This window comes from Coregonus clupeaformis, chromosome 9, assembly GCF_020615455.1.
Source record: "Coregonus clupeaformis isolate EN_2021a chromosome 9, ASM2061545v1, whole genome shotgun sequence".
NCBI classification, from domain to species: domain Eukaryota; kingdom Metazoa; phylum Chordata; class Actinopteri; order Salmoniformes; family Salmonidae; genus Coregonus; species Coregonus clupeaformis.
Genome location: NC_059200.1, coordinates 13,404,338 through 13,425,788, shown reverse-complemented (window position 1 = coordinate 13,425,788; position 21,451 = coordinate 13,404,338). Strand labels below are relative to the sequence as shown.

Sequence of the window (21,451 nt, the reverse complement as noted above, 5' to 3'; positions counted from 1 at the left end):
GGCTCCATCTGAAATGGCATGCTATCAGGGGTACTGTAATTAATGTCTAGGGCTCCATCTGAAATGGCATGCTATCAGGGGTACTGTAATTAATGTCTAGGGCTGCATCTGAAATGGCATGCTATCAGGAGTACTGTAATTAATGTCTAGGGCTCCATCTGAAATGGCATGCTATCAGGGGTACTGTAATTAATGTCTAGGGCTCCATCTGAAATGGCATGCTATCAGGAGTACTGTAATTAATGTCTAGGGCTCCATCTGAAATGGCATGCTATCAGGGGTACTGTAATTAATGTCTAGGGCTCCATCTGAAATGGCACGCTATCAGGAGTACTGTAATTAATGTCTAGGGCTCCATCTGAAATGGCATGCTATCAGGGGTACTGTAATTAATGTCTAGGGCTCCATCTGAAATGGCATGCTATCAGGGGTACTGTAATTAATGTCTAGGGCTCCATCTGAAATGGCATGCTATCAGGGGTACTGTAATTAATGTCTAGGGCTCCATCTGAAATGGCATGCTATCAGGGGTACTGTAATTAATGTCTAGGGCTCCATCTGAAATGGCATGCTATCAGGAGTACTGTAATTAATGTCTAGGGCTCCATCTGAAATGGCATGCTATCAGGGGTACTGTAATTAATGTCTAGGGCTCCATCTGAAATGGCATGCTATCAGGAGTACTGTAATTAATGTCTAGGGCTGCATCTGAAATGGCACGCTATCAGGAGTACTGTAATTAATGTCTAGGGCTCCATCTGAAATGGCATGCTATCAGGAGTACTGTAATTAATGTCTAGGGCTCCATCTGAAATGGCACGCTATCAGGAGTACTGTAATTAATGTCTAGGGCTGCATCTGAAATGGCATGCTATCAGGGGTACTGTAATTAATGTCTAGGGCTCCATCTGAAATGGCATGCTATCAGGGGTACTGTAATTAATGTCTAGGGCTGCATCTGAAATGGCATGCTATCAGGGGTACTGTAATTAATGTCTAGGGCTGCATCTGAAATGGCATGCTATCAGGGGTACTGTAATTAATGTCTAGGGCTGCATCTGAAATGGCATGCTATCAGGGGTACTGTAATTAATGTCTAGGGCTGCATCTGAAATGGCATGCTATCAGGGGTACTGTAATTCATGTCCAGGGCTCCATCTGAAATGGCATGCTATCAGGGGTACTGTAATTAATGTCTAGGGCTCCATCTGAAATGGCACGCTATCAGGGGTACTGTAATTAATGTCTAGGGCTCCATCTGAAATGGCATGCTATCAGGGGTACTGTAATTAATGTCTAGGGCTCCATCTGAAATGGCACGCTATCAGGGGTACTGTAATTAATGTCTAGGGCTCCATCTGAAATGGCATGCTATCAGGGGTACTGTAATTAATGTCTAGGGCTCCATCTGAAATGGCATGCTATCAGGGGTACTGTAATTAATGTCTAGGGCTGCATCTGAAATGGCATGCTATCAGGAGTACTGTAATTAATGTCTAGGGCTCCATCTGAAATGGCATGCTATCAGGGGTACTGTAATTAATGTCTAGGGCTCCATCTGAAATGGCATGCTATCAGGAGTACTGTAATTAATGTCTAGGGCTCCATCTGAAATGGCATGCTATCAGGGGTACTGTAATTAATGTCTAGGGCTGCATCTGAAATGGCATGCTATCAGGGGTACTGTAATTAATGTCTAGGGCTCCATCTGAAATGGCACGCTATCAGGAGTACTGTAATTAATGTCTAGGGCTCCATCTGAAATGGCATGCTATCAGGGGTACTGTAATTAATGTCTAGGGCTCCATCTGAAATGGCATGCTATCAGGAGTACTGTAATTAATGTCTAGGGCTCCATCTGAAATGGCATGCTATCAGGGTACTGTAATTAATGTCTAGGGCTGCATCTGAAATGGCATGCTATCAGGAGTACTGTAATTAATGTCTAGGGCTCCATCTGAAATGGCATGCTATCAGGAGTACTGTAATTAATGTCTAGGGCTCCATCTGAAATGGCATGCTATCAGGGGTACTGTAATTAATGTCTAGGGCTCCATCTGAAATGGCATGCTATCAGGGGTACTGTAATTAATGTCTAGGGCTCCATCTGAAATGGCATGCTATCAGGGGTACTGTAATTAATGTCTAGGGCTCCATCTGAAATGGCATGCTATCAGGAGTACTGTAATTAATGTCTAGGGCTGCATCTGAAATGGCATGCTATCAGGGGTACTGTAATTAATGTCTAGGGCTCCATCTGAAATGGCATGCTATCAGGGGTACTGTAATTAATGTCTAGGGCTGCATCTGAAATGGCATGCTATCAGGGGTACTGTAATTAATGTCTAGGGCTCCATCTGAAATGGCATGCTATCAGGAGTACTGTAATTAATGTCTAGGGCTCCATCTGAAATGGCATGCTATCAGGGGTACTGTAATTAATGTCTAGGGCTCCATCTGAAATGGCATGCTATCAGGGGTACTGTAATTAATGTCTAGGGCTCCATCTGAAATGGCATGCTATCAGGGGTACTGTAATTAATGTCTAGGGCTCCATCTGAAATGGCATGCTATCAGGGGTACTGTAATTAATGTCTAGGGCTCCATCTGAAATGGCATGCTATCAGGGGTACTGTAATTAATGTCTAGGGCTCCATCTGAAATGGCATGCTATCAGGAGTACTGTAATTAATGTCTAGGGCTCCATCTGAAATGGCATGCTATCAGGGGTACTGTAATTAATGTCTAGGGCTCCATCTGAAATGGCATGCTATCAGGGGTACTGTAATTAATGTCTAGGGCTCCATCTGAAATGGCATGCTATCAGGGGTACTGTAATTAATGTCTAGGGCTCCATCTGAAATGGCACGCTATCAGGGGTACTGTAATTAATGTCTAGGGCTGCATCTGAAATGGCATGCTATCAGGGGTACTGTAATTAATGTCTAGGGCTCCATCTGAAATGGCATGCTATCAGGAGTACTGTAATTAATGTCTAGGGCTCCATCTGAAATGGCATGCTATCAGGAGTACTGTAATTAATGTCTAGGGCTCCATCTGAAATGGCACGCTATCAGGGGTACTGTAATTAATGTCTAGGGCTCCATCTGAAATGGCATGCTATCAGGAGTACTGTAATTAATGTCTAGGGCTCCATCTGAAATGGCACGCTATCAGGAGTACTGTAATTAATGTCTAGGGCTCCATCTGAAATGGCATGCTATCAGGGGTACTGTAATTAATGTCTAGGGCTCCATCTGAAATGGCATGCTATCAGGGGTACTGTAATTAATGTCTAGGGCTCCATCTGAAATGGCATGCTATCAGGAGTACTGTAATTAATGTCTAGGGCTCCATCTGAAATGGCATGCTATCAGGGGTACTGTAATTAATGTCTAGGGCTCCATCTGAAATGGCATGCTATCAGGAGTACTGTAATTAATGTCTAGGGCTCCATCTGAAATGGCATGCTATCAGGGGTACTGTAATTAATGTCTAGGGCTGCATCTGAAATGGCATGCTATCAGGAGTACTCAACCACGCTGAACAAAAATATAAACTCAACATGTAAAGTGTTGGTCCTGTGTTTCATGAGCTGAAAAAAATAGTCCCCAAATTGTTCCATACGCACAAAAAGCTTATCTCTCAATTTTTTTTGCACAATTGTTTTTACATCCCTGTTTATAAGCATTTCTCATAATAACATTTAGCACAATAAAAGGCCACTTTAAAATGTGCAGTTTTGTCACACAACAAAATGCCACAGATGTCTCAAGTTTTGAGGGAGTTGTCAATTGGCATGCTGACTGCAGAAATGTCCACCGGAGCTGTTGCAAAAGAATTTGTACATTTCTCTACCATAAGTTGCCTCCAACATCGTTTTAGAGAATTTGGCAATAAGTCACAACCACAGACCACCTGTAACCACGGCAGCCCAGGACCTCCACATCCAGCTTCTTCACCTGCGGGATCGTCTGAGGTTGTGAGACAATGTTGGTCCCTTCTGGTAGTCAAGAGGAAGGCCACCAAAAATTCAGAAATGTCCATCCCCAACTACAACATTTTCCGTCTAGATAGAACTGCCAAAGGGGGTGGAGTTGCAATCTACTGTAGAGATAGCCTGCAGAGCTCTATCATACTATCCAGGTCTGTGCCCAAACAGTTTGAGCTCCTACTTCAAAAAATCCACCTTTCCAGAAATAAGTCTCTCACTGTTGCCGCTTGCTACAGACCTCCCTCAGCCCCCAGCTGTGCCCTGGACACCATATGTGAATTGATTGCCCCCCATCTATCCTCAGAGTTCGCACTGCTTGGTGACCTAAACTGGGATATGCTTAACACCCGGCCATCCTACAATCCAAACTAGATGCCCTCAATCTCACACAAATTATCAAGGAACCTACCAGGTACAACCCTAAATCCGTAAACATGGGCACCCTCATAGATATCATCCTGACTAACTTACCCTCTAAATACACCTCTGCTGTCTTCAACCAGGATCTCAGCGATCACTGCCTTATTGCCTGCGTCTGTAACGGGTCCGCGGTCAAACGACCACCCCTCATTACTGTCAAACGCTCCCTAAAACACTTTAGCTAGCAGGCCTTCCTAATTGACCTGGCCCATGTATCCTGGATGGATATCGATCTCATTCCGTCAGTAGAAGATGCCTGGTTGTTCTTTAAAAGTGCTTTCCTCTCAATCTTAAATAAGCATGCCCCATTCAAAAAATTCTGAACTAAGAACAGATATAGCAACTTTTCAGGGAAGTTAGGAACCAATATACACAAGCAGTTAGGAAAGCAAAGACTAGCTTTTTCAAAAAGAAATTTGCATCCTGTAGCACTAATTCCAAAACGTTTTGGGACACTGTAAAGTCCATGGAGAATAAGAGCACCTCCTCCCAGCTGCCCACTGCACTGAGGCTAGGAAACACTATCACCACCAATAAATCTACAATAATCGAGAATTTCAACAAGCATTTTGCTACGGCTGGCCATGCTTTCCAGCTGGCGACCACTACCCCGGCCACCAGCTCTGCACCCTCAGCTGCAACTTGCCCATGCACTTCCCCGCTTCTCCTTCACACAAATTCAGACAGCTGATGTTCTGAAAGTGCTGCAAAATCTGGACCCCTACAAATCATCTGGGCTAGACAATCTGGACCCTTTCTTTCTAAAATTAGCAGCTGAAATTGTCGCAACCGCTATTACTATCCTGTTCAACCTCTCTTTCGTAACGTCTGAGATCCCCAGAGATTAGAAAGCTGCCGCAGTCATCCCCCTCTTCAAAGGGGGTGACACTCTAGATCCAAACTGTTACAGACCTATATCCATCCTGCCCTGCCTTTCAAAAGTTTTTGAAACCAAGTTAACAAACAGATCACCGACCATTTCGAATCCCACCGTACCTTCTCCGCTATGCAATCCGGTTTCCGAGCTGGTCACGGGTGCACTTCAGCCACGCTCAAGGTCCTAAACGATATTATAACCGCGATCGATAATAGACAGTACTGTGCAGCCGTCTTCATCGACCTGGCCAAGGCTTTCAACTCTGTCAACCACCGCATTCTTATTGGCAGACTAAATAGCCTTGGTTTCTCAAATGACTGCCTCGCCTGGTTCACCAACTACTTCTCAGATAGAGTTCAATATGTCAAATCGGAGGGCCTGTTGTCTGGACCTATGGCAGTCTCTATGGGGGTGCCACAGGGTTCAATTCTCGGGCCGACTCTTTTCTCTGTGTATATCAATGATGTCACTCTTGCTGCTGGTGACTCTCAGATCCACCTCTACGCAGACGACACCATTTTGTATACATCTGGCCCTTCATTGGTCACTGTGTTAACAAACCTCTAAACGAGCTTCAATGCCATACAACACTTCTTCCGTAGCCTCCAACTGCTCTTAAACACTAGTAAAACTAAATGCATGCTCTTCAATCGAACGCTGCTGGCACCCGCCCACCCGACTAGAATCATTACTCTCGGCGGGTCTGACCTAGAGTATGTGGACAGCTACAAATACCTAGGTGTCTGGTTAGACCGTAAACTCTCCTTCCAGACTCACATTAAGCATCTCCAATCCAAAGTTAAATCTAGAATTGGCTTCCTATTTCGCAACAAAGCCTCCTTCACTCATGCTGCCAAACATGCCCTCGTAAAACTGACTATCCTACCGATCCTTGACTTCGGCGATGTCATTTATAAAATAGCCTCCAACACTCTACTCAGCAAATTGGATGTAGTCTATCACAGTGCCATCCGTTTTGTCACCAAAGCCCCATATACTACCCACCATTGTGACCTGTACGCTCTTGTTGGCTGGTCCTCACTACATATTCGTCGCCAAACCCACTGGCTCCAGGTCATCTATAAATCACTGCTAGGCAAATCCCCGCCTTATCTTAGCTCATTGATCACCATAGCAACACCCACCCGTAGTATGCGCTCCAGCAGGTGTATCTCACTGGTCACCCTGTCGTTCTCCGCTAACATCAAGACGGTGACCCGATCCTGTAGGTTCATGCTCTACAACATTCGGAGAGTACGACCCTGCCTTACATAGGAAGCGGCACAGGTCCTAATCCAGGCACTTGTTATCTCCCGTCTGGATTACTGCAACTCGCTGTTGGCTGGGCTCCCTGCCTGTGCCATTAAACCCCTACAACTCATCCAGAATGCCGCAGCCCGTCTGGTGTTCAACCTTCCCAAGTTCTCTCACGTCAACCCGCTCCTCCGCACACTCCACTGGCTTCCAGTTGAAGCTCGCATCTGCTACAAGACCATGGTGCTTGCCTACGGAGCTATGAGGGGAACGGCACCTCCGTACCTTCAGGCTCAGATCAGTCCCTACACCCAAACGAGGGCATTGCGTTCATCCACCTCTGGCCTGCTGGCCCCCCTACCTCTGCGGAAGCATAGTTCCCGCTCAGCCCAGTCAAAACTGTTCGCTGCTCTGGCACCCCAATGGTGGAACAAGCTCCCTCACGACGCCAGGACAGCGGAGTCACTCACCATCTTCCGGAGACACTTGAAACCCCACCTCTTTAAGGAATACCTGGGATAGGATAAAGTAATCATTCTACCCCCCCTTACCCCACCCCCCAAAAAAACAAAAACAATTTGTAAGTCGCTCTGGATAAGAGCGTCTGCTAAATGACGTAAATGTAAATGTAAATTATGACTAGAGAATCAGCTGAGATGGTTCTGTGTCCTGTCTGGTGCATTATGACTAGAGATGACTGGTCCTCTGTAGCTCAGCTGGTAGAGCACGGCGCTTGTAACGCCAGGGTAGTGGGTTCGATCCCCGGGTAAAAATGTATGCACACATGACTGTAAGTCGCTTTGGATAAAAGCGTCTACTAAATGGCATATTATTTTTTATATTAGATGCAGCCAAGATGGTTCTGTGTCCTTTGGTGGAGGGAGGGCTATAGATCCCTGCAACATAGAAATGATCACCCGCTGTGGTGAGGGAGGGAGGGAGGGAGGGAGGGAGGGCGATAGATCCCTGCAACATAGAAATTATCACCCGCTGTGGTGGTGGAGGGAGGGAGGGAGGGAGGGTGATAGATCCCTGCAACATAGAAATTATCACCCGCTGTGGTGGTGGAGGGAGGGAGGGAGGGAGGGAGGGTGATAGATCCCTGCAACATAGAAACTATCACCCGCTGTGGTTGTGGAGGGAGGGAGGGAGGGAGGGAGGGAGGGAGGGCGATAGATCCCTGCAAATAAAATGTCTAACTAGTATCTAGTAACTTGCTTGGGAAGCGAGACATTGAGTGATTGGATCGCCTTAAAGTTGTTTTTCACATAAATAGCTACACCACCACCCTTCTTTGGCCTATCACATCTGTAAACATTACAGTCATGAAGTGAAATGGAATTATCATCAACAGAGAATTTTATCCATGTGTCAGAGCAAACTCAAATGTCGGGATGTCCAACATGCCCATCTTGGAGATAATACTTGGACATTCATGCCTGGTTTTAAAGTCTGTGTATTAGCCCCATTAGCCCCAGCCTGGTTTTAAAGTCTCTGCATTAGCCCCAGCCTGGTTTTAAAGTCTGTGCATTAGCCCCATTAGCCCCATTAGCCCCAGCCTGGTTTTAAAGTCTGTGCATTAGCCCCAGCCTGGATTTAAAGTCTCTGCATTAGCCCCATTAGCCCCATTAGCCCCAGCCTGGTTTTAAAGTCTGTGTTTTCTTTTCGACTCACTCTGCATATTTGCAATCATACGGCAGAATTTTCTCCATCTCCTTAGCTATCATACTCTAATTCCACTGATTTCAAAACTCGGTCCTCCAGAAAGTGGTGAGCAACACTCTTGCAGATCTACTACATGATATATATATTTTTAAAAGCGGCAATAGAAAGGATTCCCTACACATACTGAGCAGCTCATGTTATAGTCAGAAGTGCGCTACATGGCAGACCAATCCGAACTCTTCTCTCGGCATGTCCAGCCCACCCATTATCTCAGCCAATCATGGCTAGTGGGAAGGTTCCTGTCTTTTTCCGTGGCTAAACCAACTAGGCTCGTAATTTAACCATTGTATTCGTATTTACAGATGGCTTACCAGTTTGTTATTAAGGCACATGACAGTTCACATGTTCCAGAAGGCACGTTGAAATGCCTCTCCTGTGAAGTAGTGATGCGCGACATATGCCTAGTTTCCTGAACGAGTCACATTTTTCTCTCCCCCTCTCTCTCTTTCTCTCTCTCCCTCTCTCTCTCTCTCTCTCTCTCTCTTTCTCTCTCTCCCCCCTCTCTCTCTCTCTCTCTCTCTCTCTTTCTCTCTCTCCCCCTCTCTCTCTTTCTCTTTCTCTCTCTCCCCCATCTCTCCCCCTCTCTCTCTCCTCTCGCTCTCTTCCCCGTCTCTCTCTCTCCTCTCTCTCTCTTCCCCGTCTCTCTCTCCTCCACCCTCTCTCTCTCTTTCTCCCCCTCTCTCTCCTCTCTCCCCCCCTCTCTCTCTCCTCTCTCTCCCCCGTCTCTCTCTATTATTAAGGCACATGAAAGTTCACGTTCCAGAAGGCATTTCTGCCAAAAAACTCATTTTGGTAAAAGAAAACAAGTTTAAGTTCAAATGTCTCTCCTGTGAAGTAGTGACACGCGACATACGCCTAGTTTCCCCTAACCCATACGCCTAGCTTCCCCTAACCCATATGCCTAGTTTCCCCTAACCCATACGCCTAGTTTCCCCTAACCCATACGCCTAGCTTCCCCTAACCCATACGCCTAGTTTCCCCTAACCCATACGCCTAGTTTCCCCTAACCCATACGCCTAGTTTCCCCTAACCCATACGCCTAGTTTCCCATAACCCATACGCCTAGCTTCCCCTAACCCATACGCCTAGTTTCCCCTAACCCATACGCCTAGTTTCCCCTAACCCATACGCCTAGTTTCCCCTAACCCATACGCCTAGTTTCCCCTAACCCATACGCCTAGTTTCCCCTAACCCATACGCCTAGTTTCCCCTAACCCATACGCCTAGCTTCCCCTAACCCATATGCCTAGTTTCCCCTAACCCATACGCCTAGTTTCCCCTAACCCATACGCCTAGTTTCCCCTAACCCATACGCCTAGTTTCCCCTAACCCATACGCCTAGTTTCCTGAAATGAGTCACATATTGTGATCACTACATCTGATGGATCTGGATACTGCTTTCATTTCATTTAATTACACATGCTTTTCATTTCTGCAGCATTAGGAAAAATGTGATCAATACAAGTTGATGATTTCATTCCTATGCTTTCATTCCTATTTTAGGGCCTCTCTTATTTCTTATATATGTTAATGATAAAAGAGCAAACTCCTGCTTTATGCTGATGACACCCTGATGGTACCAGGGAAGGATACAGTTTACATAGAGGAGGCCCTGATTAAGGAATTGAATTTTGTTAGAGATTGGTTGACTGACAACAAATTGTCGCTACATTTGGGAAAAACTGAAGTATCAAAAGTAAAAGTATGAAACATAGGGAGAGACCGTGAATCCAAAAAGCAAAACAGCCAGACCTTTTATTGCTTTAAGCTTTTCTGAAAGGTAACAGTCTTATGGATACAAGAAGAGCTCAGATTTTTTTTTTAAGAATGTGGAATCTCAAATACAGTGAGGGGAAAAAAAGTATTTGATCCCCTGCTGATTTTGTACGTTTGCCCACTGACAAAGAAATTATCAGTCTATAATTTTAATGGTAGGTTTATTTGAACAGTGAGAGACAGAATAACAACAAAAAAATCAAGAAAAACGCATGTCAAAAATGTTATAAATTGATTTTCATTTTAATGAGGGAAATAAGTATTTGACCCACTCTCAATCAGAAAGATTTCTGGCTCCCAGGTGTCTTTTATACAGGTAATGAGCTGAGATTAGGAGCACACTCTTAAAGGGAGTGCTCCTAATCTCAGTTTGTTACCTGTATAAAAGACACCTGTCCACAGAAGCAATCAATCAGATTCCAAACTCTCCACCATGGCCAAGACCAAAGAGCTCTCCAAGGATGTCAGGGACATGATTGTAGACCTTGTCACCGTCTCTTATGACCAAAAAGTGCTTCTGGATATCAGGACAGCGATTACTCACCTCGTATTGGACAAATATTTTTTCTTCAATGAGTCGGACGCGAAGGATATTCTACAGACACCCGACAAGGCCTAAATCCCCGTCATTCGCATGAGAAAGAGACGGAGATATCGTGGACGTAGGTCGGGGTGCCTTGTAAGGATCCGACGGCGAGCGAGTAATCTGCCTCTTTCATCAATCCTATTAGCCAACGTACAATCATTTGAAATCAAAATGGACGACCTACGATCAAGGATATCCTACCAACGGGACATTAAAAACTGTAATATCTTATGTTTCACCGAGTCGTGGCTGAACGACAACATGGATAACATACAGCTAGCGGGCTATACGCTACATCGGCAGGATAGAACGGCTGACTCCGGTAAGACAAAACTCGAGGTTTTGCTCGCCTGAGGTAGAGTATCTCATGATAAGCTGTAGACAACACTATCTACCAAGAGAGTTTTCATCTATATTTTTCGTAGCTGTCTATTTACCACCACAAACCGATGCTGGCGCTAAGATTGCACTCAATGAGCTGTATAAGGCCATAAGCAAACAGGAAAGCGCTCCTGGTGGCTGGGGACTTTAATGCAGGGAAACTTAAATCCATTCTACCTAATTTCTACCAGCATGTTAAATGTGCAACCAGAGGGAAAAAAACTCTAGACCACCTTTACTCCACACACAGAGACACACAAAGCTCTCCCTCGCCCTCCATTTGGCAATTCTGACCAGAATTCTATCCTCCTGATTTCTGCTTATAAGCAAAAACTAAAGCAGGAAGCACCAGTGACTCGGTTAATAAGGAAGTGGTCAGATGACGCAGATGCTAAGCTACAGGACTGTTTTGCTAGCACAGACTGGAATATGTTCCAGGATTCTTCCGATGGCATTGAGGAGTACACCACATCAGTCACTGGCTTCATCAATAAGTGCATCGAAGACGTCGTTCCCACAGTGACTGTACGTACATATCCCAACCAGAAGCCATGGATTACAGGCAACATCCGCACTGAGCTAAAGGGTAGAGCTGCCGCTTTCAAGGAACGGGACTCTAACCCGGACGCTTATAAGAAATCCCGCTATGCCCTCCGACGAACCATCAAACAGGCAAAGAGTCAATACAGGGCTAAGATTGAATCGTACTACACTGGCTCTGACGCTCGTCAGATGTGGCAGGGCTTGAAAACTATTACAGACTACAAAGGGAACCACAGCTGCGAGCTGCCCAGTGACACGAGCATACCAGACGAGCTAAATCACTTCTATGCTCGCTTCGAGGCAAGCAACACTGAAGCATGCATGAGAGCATCAGCTGTTCCGGATGACTATGTGATCACGCTCTCCGTAGCCGATGTGAGTAAGACTTTTAAGCAGGTCAACATTCACAAGGCCGCAGGGCCAGACGGATTTCCAGGACGTGTCTTCATTGTGTCTTCATTGACATTTTCTACATGTCCCTTACTGAGTCTTTAATACCAACATGTTTCAAGCAGACCACCATAGTCCCTGTGCCCAAGAACACTAAGATAACCTGCCTAAATGACTACCGACCCGTAGCACTCACGTCTGTAGCCACGGATTGCTTTGAAAGGCTGGTCATGGCTCACATCAACAGCATTATCCCAGAAACCCTAGACCCACTCCAAGTTGCATATCGCCCCAACAGATCCACAGATGATGCAATCTCTATTGCACTCCACACTGCCCTTTCCCACCTGGACAAGAGGAACACCTACGTGAGAATGCTATTAGTTGACTACAGCTCAGCGTTCAACACCATAGTAACCACAAAGCTCTTCACTAAGCTAAGGACCCTGGGACTAAACACCTCCCTCTGCAACTGGATCCTGGACTTCGTGCCGGGCCGCCCCCTGCACATTGACTCTGTACCGGTACCCCCTGTATATAGCCTCTCTACTGTTATTTTATTTTACTTTAATTATTTTTTTATTTTATTTTTTACTTATCTATTTTTTACTTAACACTTTTTTTCTTAAAACTGCATTGTTGGTTAAGGGCTTGTCAGTAAGCATTTCAGTGTAAGGTCTACACCTGTTGTGTTCGGCGCATGTGGCAAATACAATTTGATGTGATTTCTAAATAACCAAAAAGCACATGGAATCTGATATTTCAAGCCACATTTCAAACCAACTTCGTAGGTATTTTGAAGTCAGATACAAATCTGATTCCTGGCCATGCAACTTGTGTCTGTTAGTTAGGTTAGGTTGTATTTAGGTTAGGTTGTGTTTGAGTTATGTCAGGTTGTATTTAGGTTAGGTTGTGTTTGAGTTATGTCAGGTTGTATTTAGGTTAGGTTGTGTTTGAGTTATGTCAGGTTGTGTTTGAGTTATGTCAGGTTGTATTTAGGTTAGGTTGTGTTTGAGTTATGTCAGGTTGTGTTTGAGTTATGTCAGGTTGTATTTAGGTTAGGTTGTGTTTGAGTTATGTCAGGTTGTATTTAGGTTAGGTTGTGTTTGAGTTATGTCAGGTTGTGTTTGAGTTATGTCAGGTTGTATTTATGTCAGGTTGTGTTTGAGTTATGTCAGGTTGTATTTAGGTTAGGTTGTGTTTGAGTTATGTCAGGTTGTGTTTGAGTTATGTCAGGTTGTATTTAGGTTAGGTTGTGTTTGAGTTATGTCAGGTTGTGTTTGAGTTATGTCAGGTTGTATTTATGTCAGGTTGTGTTTGAGTTATGTCAGGTTGTATTTAGGTTAGATTGTGTTTGAGTTATGTCAGGTTGTATTTAGGTTAGGTTTTGGTTCCAGCCTGATATCTCTCTGATGTTCTCTCTCCAGCTGGTGATAATGGCAGGGACCGTCCTGCTGGCCTACTACTTTGAGCTGACGGACATGTTCGGCATCCACGTCCAGGGGTTCTTCTGCAACGATGCTGACCTGATGAAGCCATACCCCGGGGTGGACGAGAGCAGCTTCATCCCTCCCCTCATCCTCTACTGCGTGGTCGCCGCTGCTCCCACCATCATCGTGAGTACTGCCTGTCGTCTGTCTGTCTGTCTGTCTGTCTGTCTCAGATAAGCTTTATTAGCATGAATGACAAGGCCACTGTTGCTCAAGCGAATTGAGATGACATCAACAACAGTAACAGATAATAGTCAAATTACAAAAATGCATAAATAATTATAATGTGACAATCTAAAAAGCATTTTACTTTGAGTAAACAAACAAATAAAAAAGTTGTATATTTGGGCAATGAGATCAGTCAGTGTATTCATGTAACAACATTGAGTAGGTACAACGAGATACAATAAGATCATCTATAGATGCATCTCTCTCTGTCTGACTCTCTGACTCTCTGTCTGACTCTCTGTCTGACTCTCTGTCTGACTCTCTGTCTGACTCTCTGTCTGACTCTCTGTCTGACTCTCTGTCTGACTCTGTCTGACTCTCTGTCTGACTCTCTGTCTGACTCTCTGTCTGACTCTCTGTCTGACTCTCTGTCTGACTCTCTGTCTGACTCTCTGTCTGACTCTCTGTCTGACTCTCTGTCTGACTCTCTGTCTGACTCTCTGTCTCTCTCTCTGTCTGACTCTGTCTGACTCTCTGTCTGACTCTCTGTCTGACTCTCTGTCTGACTCTCTGTCTGACTCTCTGTCTGACTCTCTGTCTGACTCTCTGTCTGCCTCTCTCTCTGTCTGACTCTCTGTCTGACTCTCTGTCTGACTCTCTGTCTGACTCTCTGTCTGACTCTCTGTCTGACTCTGTCTGACTCTCTGTCTGACTCTCTGTCTGACTCTCTGTCTGACTCTCTGTCTGACTCTGTCTGACTCTCTGTCTGACTCTGTCTGACTCTCTGTCCGACTCTCTGTCTGTCTCTCTGTCTGACTCTCTGTCTGACTCTCTGTCTGACTCTCTCTCTCTCTCTCTCTGTCTGACTCTCTGTCTGACTCTGTCTGACTCTCTGTCTGTCTCTCTGTCTGACTCTCTGTCTGACTCTCTGTCTGACTCTCTGTCTGACTCTCTGTCTGACTCTGTCTGACTCTCTGTCTGACTCTGTCTGACTCTCTGTCTGACTCTCTGTCTGACTCTGTCTGACTCTCTGTCTGTCTGACTCTCTGTCTGACTCTCTGTCTGACTCTCTGTCTGACTCTCTGTCTGACTCTCTCTCTCTCTCTCTCTGTCTGACTCTCTGTCTGACTCTCTGTCTGACTCTCTGTCTGACTCTGTCTGACTCTCTGTCTGTCTCTCTGTCTGTCTCTCTGTCTGACTCTCTGTCTGACTCTCTGTCTGACTCTCTGTCTGACTCTCTGTCTGACTCTGTCTGACTCTGTCTGACTCTCTGTCTGACTCTCTGTCTGACTCTCTGTCTGACTCTCTGTCTGACTCTCTGTCTGTCTCTCTGTCTGACTCTCTGTCTGACTCTCTGTCTGACTCTCTCTCTCTCTCTCTGTCTGACTCTCTGTCTGACTCTCTGTCTGTCTCTCTGTCTGACTCTCTGTCTGACTCTCTGTCTGACTCTCTCTCTCTCTCTCTGTCTGACTCTCTGTCTGACTCTCTGTCTGACTCTCTGTCTGTCTCTCTGTCTGTCTCTCTGTCTGACTCTCTGTCTGACTCTCTGTCTGACTCTCTGTCTGACTCTCTCTCTCTCTCTCTGTCTGACTCTCTGTCTGACTCTGTCTGACTCTCTGTCTGTCTCTCTGTCTGACTCTCTGTCTGTCTCTCTGTCTGACTCTCTGTCTGACTCTCTGTCTGACTCTCTGTCTGACTCTCTGTCTGACTCTCTGTCTGACTCTCTCTCTCTCTCTGTCTGACTCTCTGTCTGTCTCTCTGTCTGACTCTGTCTGACTCTCTGTCTGACTCTCTGTCTGACTCTGTCTGACTCTCTGTCTGTCTCTCTGTCTGACTCTCTGTCTGACTCTCTGTCTGACTCTCTGTCTGACTCTCTGTCTGACTGTCTGTCTGACTCTGTTGCTCTCTCTCCCTTCCTGTCTCTGTTAGTGACCGAGGCAGCTTTTCTCCTTCCCTGTTAAAGTGTCACTTTATTTCATTAGAAGCTAAGCACTCCTTCTGTCTCACTTTGTGTTACAAGTCGAACCCCTTCTGAGACTGCTGTCTCCAGACACTAAGGCACTTTTATCAGCGCTCCATTATCTTAGTTGTTTAATGGAGAGAGATATTCATTAATAAAACGGAAAAGATCAGTACATCTCATCACATTAGTGGCTAGCCTTTCTATTTAAATATGTATTTCTAGGTTTGATTGGGACTGCTATTTTGTGTTGTGACTTTGGCTATGAATATTCAAGATCATTTATTGAGTAATTACTGGAGTCATTTATCTAATTTATCGTAATTCATTTGGTTATCCTATCCAAATTAATCAGGTAGAGGCACCATTTTTTATTTTTTATAAAGGTCCCTTGAATTAACTCCTATCAGTAGTTATTAACCGTTATACCATTAATGCTTATATTAACAGTAGTTTCAATCACTAGTCGATTTCTATATTCTCACTCTGAAAGTGGTTGAGCGCTACACTTCAAGAATCCAATCACTCGTTTAAGGACTTCAATGCAACAAGATTCACTTAAATGTTTTTTTTACTAGACTAAATGAGGTAGTTACAGTTGTCTTAATAGACAAGATACAAAAGTAATGCAGTACAGTCATTAACATGGGAAACACTACAGATCCGTTGAATAGGCTTACGGACTCAATAGGACAACTGTTACGTTCTCCCCTCGGGTGTAGTTCGTCTGAGGGGGAGATGTAAATGCCCTGTGCCTGTGCACACAATGTAAACTAGACGGATGGGGAAGAAATGTGGGGTGTAACTAACTACAATAATGGGACACAACAACCAGAAGTCAATGTCTGCCCTCTGGGGTCGTTTAGTAAAGTACTGAATAACATATACAACACCCATAAAGAAACAGTCATAAAACAAAGACCAATCAAACAAACCAGCGAAGGTAAGAGAAGGGAATGTTTGGGAACGGGGTCCAAGTAATGAAAATAAACAAAAGGTCCCTCCTCTTCTACACACCTAATCCTTCCTAACACACTCTAAGCCCTAACCAGCTTTCCTACCTGTTACCATAAATACAGGGGTGACACCCGCCCGGCTAACCTAGTGTGTAAAACAGTGGGTTATCTACGTGTGAATGTACACCCATGTGCAGAACTACCTTTCCCTTCTCCAGGACCCAGGTAGGGTGGAATACAGCAGGACGACCGGCTGGAACACAAACAGACACATCAAAATAACCAAATCCTCAAACAGCCAAACCAAAAACTCTCTCTCTCTCTCTCTCTCTCTCTCTCGCTCTCTCGCTCTCTCGGTCTCGCTCTCTCGCTCGCTCTCTCTCTCTCTCTGTCTCTCTCTCTCTCTCTCTCTCTCTCTCTCTCTCTCTCTCTCTCTCTCTCTCTCTCTCTCTCTCTCTCTCTCTCTCTCTCTCTCGCTAGCTCACACGACAAACAGTTTATATACTCTAGTCACTCAACCACAGCTGCCAGGACTCCGGACCGAAGCCACGCCCCACCATCGCTCACTCGCAACTCAGCACACCTGTAATAACCAGAACACACAAACAGAACAACCACTCTGAACCAAACACACACTACAAAGGACGATTGGGAGAAAGAAAAACATGTCACACGTAACACGCCCCCCCCCCCAAAAAAAAGAGTAAACCCCTGAGTTTATTATAAGAACATTACATTTATATATATTTTTTTTACTTTCAACACATCCCCCTATAGTTGTCAACCCCTCATTCTATTATTTTATTTTCCTCTGACCCGGGACGGGCACGGGACAGAGCATCCGCAGCCACGTTTTCTGCACCCTTCATGTGATGAATTTCTAAATTATAACCAACGCCCAACGCGTAAGACGTTGGTTGTGGTTGTACATGCGGCTCAAAAAAGTTAAAGGGTTGTGGTCTGTATACACCTCAACAGGCAATACACTGGAAGCTAACATAAACCTAAAAAAATTGGTAAGGCAAACAACAGCGCCAGAGTCTCCTGTTCGATAGTGGAATAGCGTGACTGACAGCTGTTGAATTTGCGAGAGAAGTAACAAACCGGGGTGATCTAGACCATCGTATTCCTGTAATAGTACAGCGCCTGCACCCACTGAACTGGCATCCACCTCCAACTCAAAGGGTTTCTGGAAATCAGGGGCAGAAAGAACAGGAGAAATACACAATAGTACTTTTACAGAGTCGAAAGGCAGATTGACACTCAGCGGTCCACTCAAAGGACACTGAAGGACTGAGTAACCTAGTCATTGGGGCTACAACAGTTGAGAAATTCCTAGAAAATGTACGATAATAACCCGTCATGCCTAAGAATCTGCGTAATTCCCGTCGAGTGGCAGGGGCAGGAAATCGGGTGATTAGCGTCCACCTTAGCGGTTACGGTACGAACCTGACCCCGCCCCACCTCTTTACCCAAATATGTAACAGTAGCCTTTCCAAACTCACATTTGGCTAAGGGTTAAGGGTCAAAGAAGCGCTGGCCAAGCGTGCAAACACAGCCCTCCAATGTGCTCATGTGATCAAGCCAGGTTGTCGAATGAACAACCAGGTCATCAAGATACGCGGTACAATCAGGAACATCAGCCAATACAATATTTACCAAACGTTGAAACGTGGCCGGGGGCGTTCCTCATTCCAAAAGCCATTACCGTGTACTGGCCAGAAACTGTCAGGGGTTACAAAAGCAGACACCTCAGAGGCACGAGGGGTTAAAGGCACCTGCCAATAACCTTTTAACAAGTCAAGCTTAGGAACATACGCAGCCGATCCAATGGTGTCTATACAGTAGGAAGGTAAAGGGAATGAGTCAGGTATAGTAACATTATTCACTTTTCTGTAGTCAGTGCAAAACCTTTGAGTCCCGTCAGGCTTTGGAATCAACAGACAGGGGGGGAACTCCAAGGACTGCCACTGGGGATTGCCATCTCATTTTCCACTAAATAAGTTACCTCTTTCTTCATCATTACCCCCTTGATTTGAATTCACACGGTAAGGGTGCTGTTTGATTGGAGCAGCATCACCTACATTTATATCATGTTTCAACACATTTGTACGACTGGGAACATGCTTAAAGAGACTCGGAAAATCAGTGATTAGTAATTCAATATCAGCCCTCTGCTGATCATTCAAATGCAACGAATGGGATTGGAGAGACGCTGCCATCTCCGAATTACATAAACGAGCACACTGCTCAGGAGTATTTTGCATCAACAAACCCTCCTCATCAATTATGCTTACTCCTGGGTGGGTAACCATGCTCACAGAAGCAACAGAGGATGCCACAGGAGGTTTACTGGTAATGGGGGATACGATACCAACTCTTAACATGATACGCTTTAATCCTGTTAATGTGACATACCCAAAATGGGCGTCTACAGTCTGGCGTTTTGATAACATAATCAGCATCACTGAGTTTTTGCTCCACCACATATGGGCCAGAGAAACTGGAAGAGAGACACGAGTCGGGTACCGGCAACAACACCAAGACTTGGTCACCTGGTTGAAAAGAACGAGACACCGTTTTTACATCAAAGTGAAGTTTCATTTTCTTTTTTTGTGGAAGACATATTTTTCTCTGGCTACAGCACAGGCGTCATGCAACCGCTCCCGGACTTGACTAACATAGTCTGGTACATTAGTAGAGGACCCAACTGAATCATCAGCCATAACTTGTTATCTTTCAGTACCTTTTAGAGGCCCAAAGATTAGCTCAGCTGGGCTAAACGCAAGAGACTATTGTACAGTCTCCCGAATAGCAAACAGCACGTATGGCACCCCCTTATCCCAATCTTTTTCTGTGTCCATGCAGTATTTACGCAACATGGCTTTTAGCGTCTGATGCCAACGTTCCAGCGCCCCCTGACTCTCCGGGTGGCAAGCGCTAGACATCTGATGGGACACTGACTAGGACTTCAACACACTTCCAAACAATCTCCATGTAAAATGAGAGCCTTGATCCGTCTGTACGATTTTTGGAAAATCCAAAAGGTAGAGAAATACTTAATCAGCGCCTTCACAATTGCCTTACTTGTGATTTTACGCATAGGAATCGCCTCTGGGTACCTTGTAGCAGTGCACATTATCGTTAACAAGAATTGATTACCCGGCTTAGTCCTGGGTAATGGACCAACACAATCGATTATTACTTTCTCAAACGGCTCTCCCATGACCGGAATCGGGCAGAGAGGAGCCGGGGAAATTACCTGGTTAGGCTTCCCCACCACTTGGCACGTACTACATGTACGGCAATAACGAGCCACATCCCGTTTCATTCCCGGCCAGAAGAAATGACGGAGGATTCGATCGTAGGTTTTAGTCACCCCTAGATGACCAGACCAGGGAATATCATGATCTAGGGACAACACCTTCGTCTGAAACGTGGCAGGAACTACAATCTGGAAAACGGAACTCCAATCATTTTCTAGGTCAGCAGGGGAGTCCATTTTCTCATCAAAATACCCTTCTCAAGGAAATACGTCCCACCTTTCCTTTTTGCCTCACTCAAAGGTAACATGGAGGAAAAACATTTGGCCAATCCCAAACAGTCCACCGAGGAAGCCATTGTCTTGTCTTTACTACCATCATCATAATCAGAACACAGGAGTGGAACACTGGATATCTTCCCCCTTCAACATAGGGGCAAGCACAGAGTCAGCTAAGTCTACCATGGTACCTAAGCGCACGCGTAATGGCACACGCTGGAAATGCTTCGGGAAACGTAGTGGCCAAAACATCAGCACTTGACTGAGCATCAGGCTTGTCCAGCACTTCTAACACAGGCACAACTTTGCCTCCTGCTAGATCGTGACCCATGATTAGAGCTGTCCACCGATTCTGAAACATCTAGATCAGAAGTCAGATGGACAGTATGTAACGGAACAGGCCCACAACCCATTTCGATCCCCCTTAATAATACACTAAAACCACAATAAGACTCCTCTGACCAGGGCAGAACACTGGAGAGAATTACAGACTGAGCCGCACCAGTATCTCTCAATATCAAAACTGGCTTTTGTTCTCCACAATCACCTGTCAGTGAAACAAAGCCTTTACATATGAACGGGTCGTAGGTTGGATCGGGACCACTTAGTACAACCCCAGGACTCTCCTTTACAGAGCTCTTAGAGTTTACCTTAATCAAACCCACACTTTTATGGGGTTTAGAGGTTGAAGGTGTTGACTTGCGTTTTAAAGACATACATTCCGAAATGTTGTGTCCGACTTTATGACAGTAAAAACAGGCGCGTTCCTCCTTTGGAGTCAGCCGTGTAGACAGGAGAGGATACAACCGGTCTATTCTCACTACGGTGTGTAACGGTGGGAAGTGTAGACAGGAGAGGATACAACCGGTCTATTCTCACTACGGTGTGTAACGGTGGGAAGTGTAGACAGGAGAGGATACAACCGGTCTATTCTCACTACGGTGTGTAACGGTGGGAAGTGTAGACAGGAGAGGATACAACCGGTCTATTCTCACTACGGTGTGTAACGGTGGGAAGTGTAGACAGGAGAGGATACAACCGGTCTATTCTCACTACGGTGTGTAACGGTGGGAAGTGTAGACAGGAGAGGATACAACCGGTCTATTCTCACTACGGTGTGTAACGGTGGGAAGTGTAGACAGGAGAGGATACAACCGGTCTATTCTCACTACGGTGTGTAACGGTGGGAAGTGTAGACAGGAGAGGATACAACCGGTCTATTCTCACTACGGTGTGTGGGAAACACTGTTCTATGTGTTTAACACAAATTCATCTGCAAGCACCGCGGCTTCAGATAACTTTAACACTTTCTGTTCATTAATGTATACAACCAACCGCTCTGGGAGGCTGTTTTTAAATTCTTCCAATAACATTAATTCACGAAGACTCT

The 21,451-nt window shown here is 45.3% G+C and overlaps 1 protein-coding gene across 1 annotated transcript in view; it reads left to right on the top strand.

Moving 5' to 3' along the window:
• The window catches only part of LOC121573347 (phospholipid phosphatase-related protein type 1), a 173,055-nt gene that overhangs the window by 60,244 nt on the left and 91,360 nt on the right, over nt 1-21,451 (top strand). Inside the window, exon 3 of the mRNA XM_041885247.2 lies at nt 13,374-13,562. Within this exon, the coding sequence (XP_041741181.1) occupies nt 13,374-13,562 (189 nt within the window). The remainder of the gene's footprint in view (nt 1-13,373; nt 13,563-21,451) is intronic.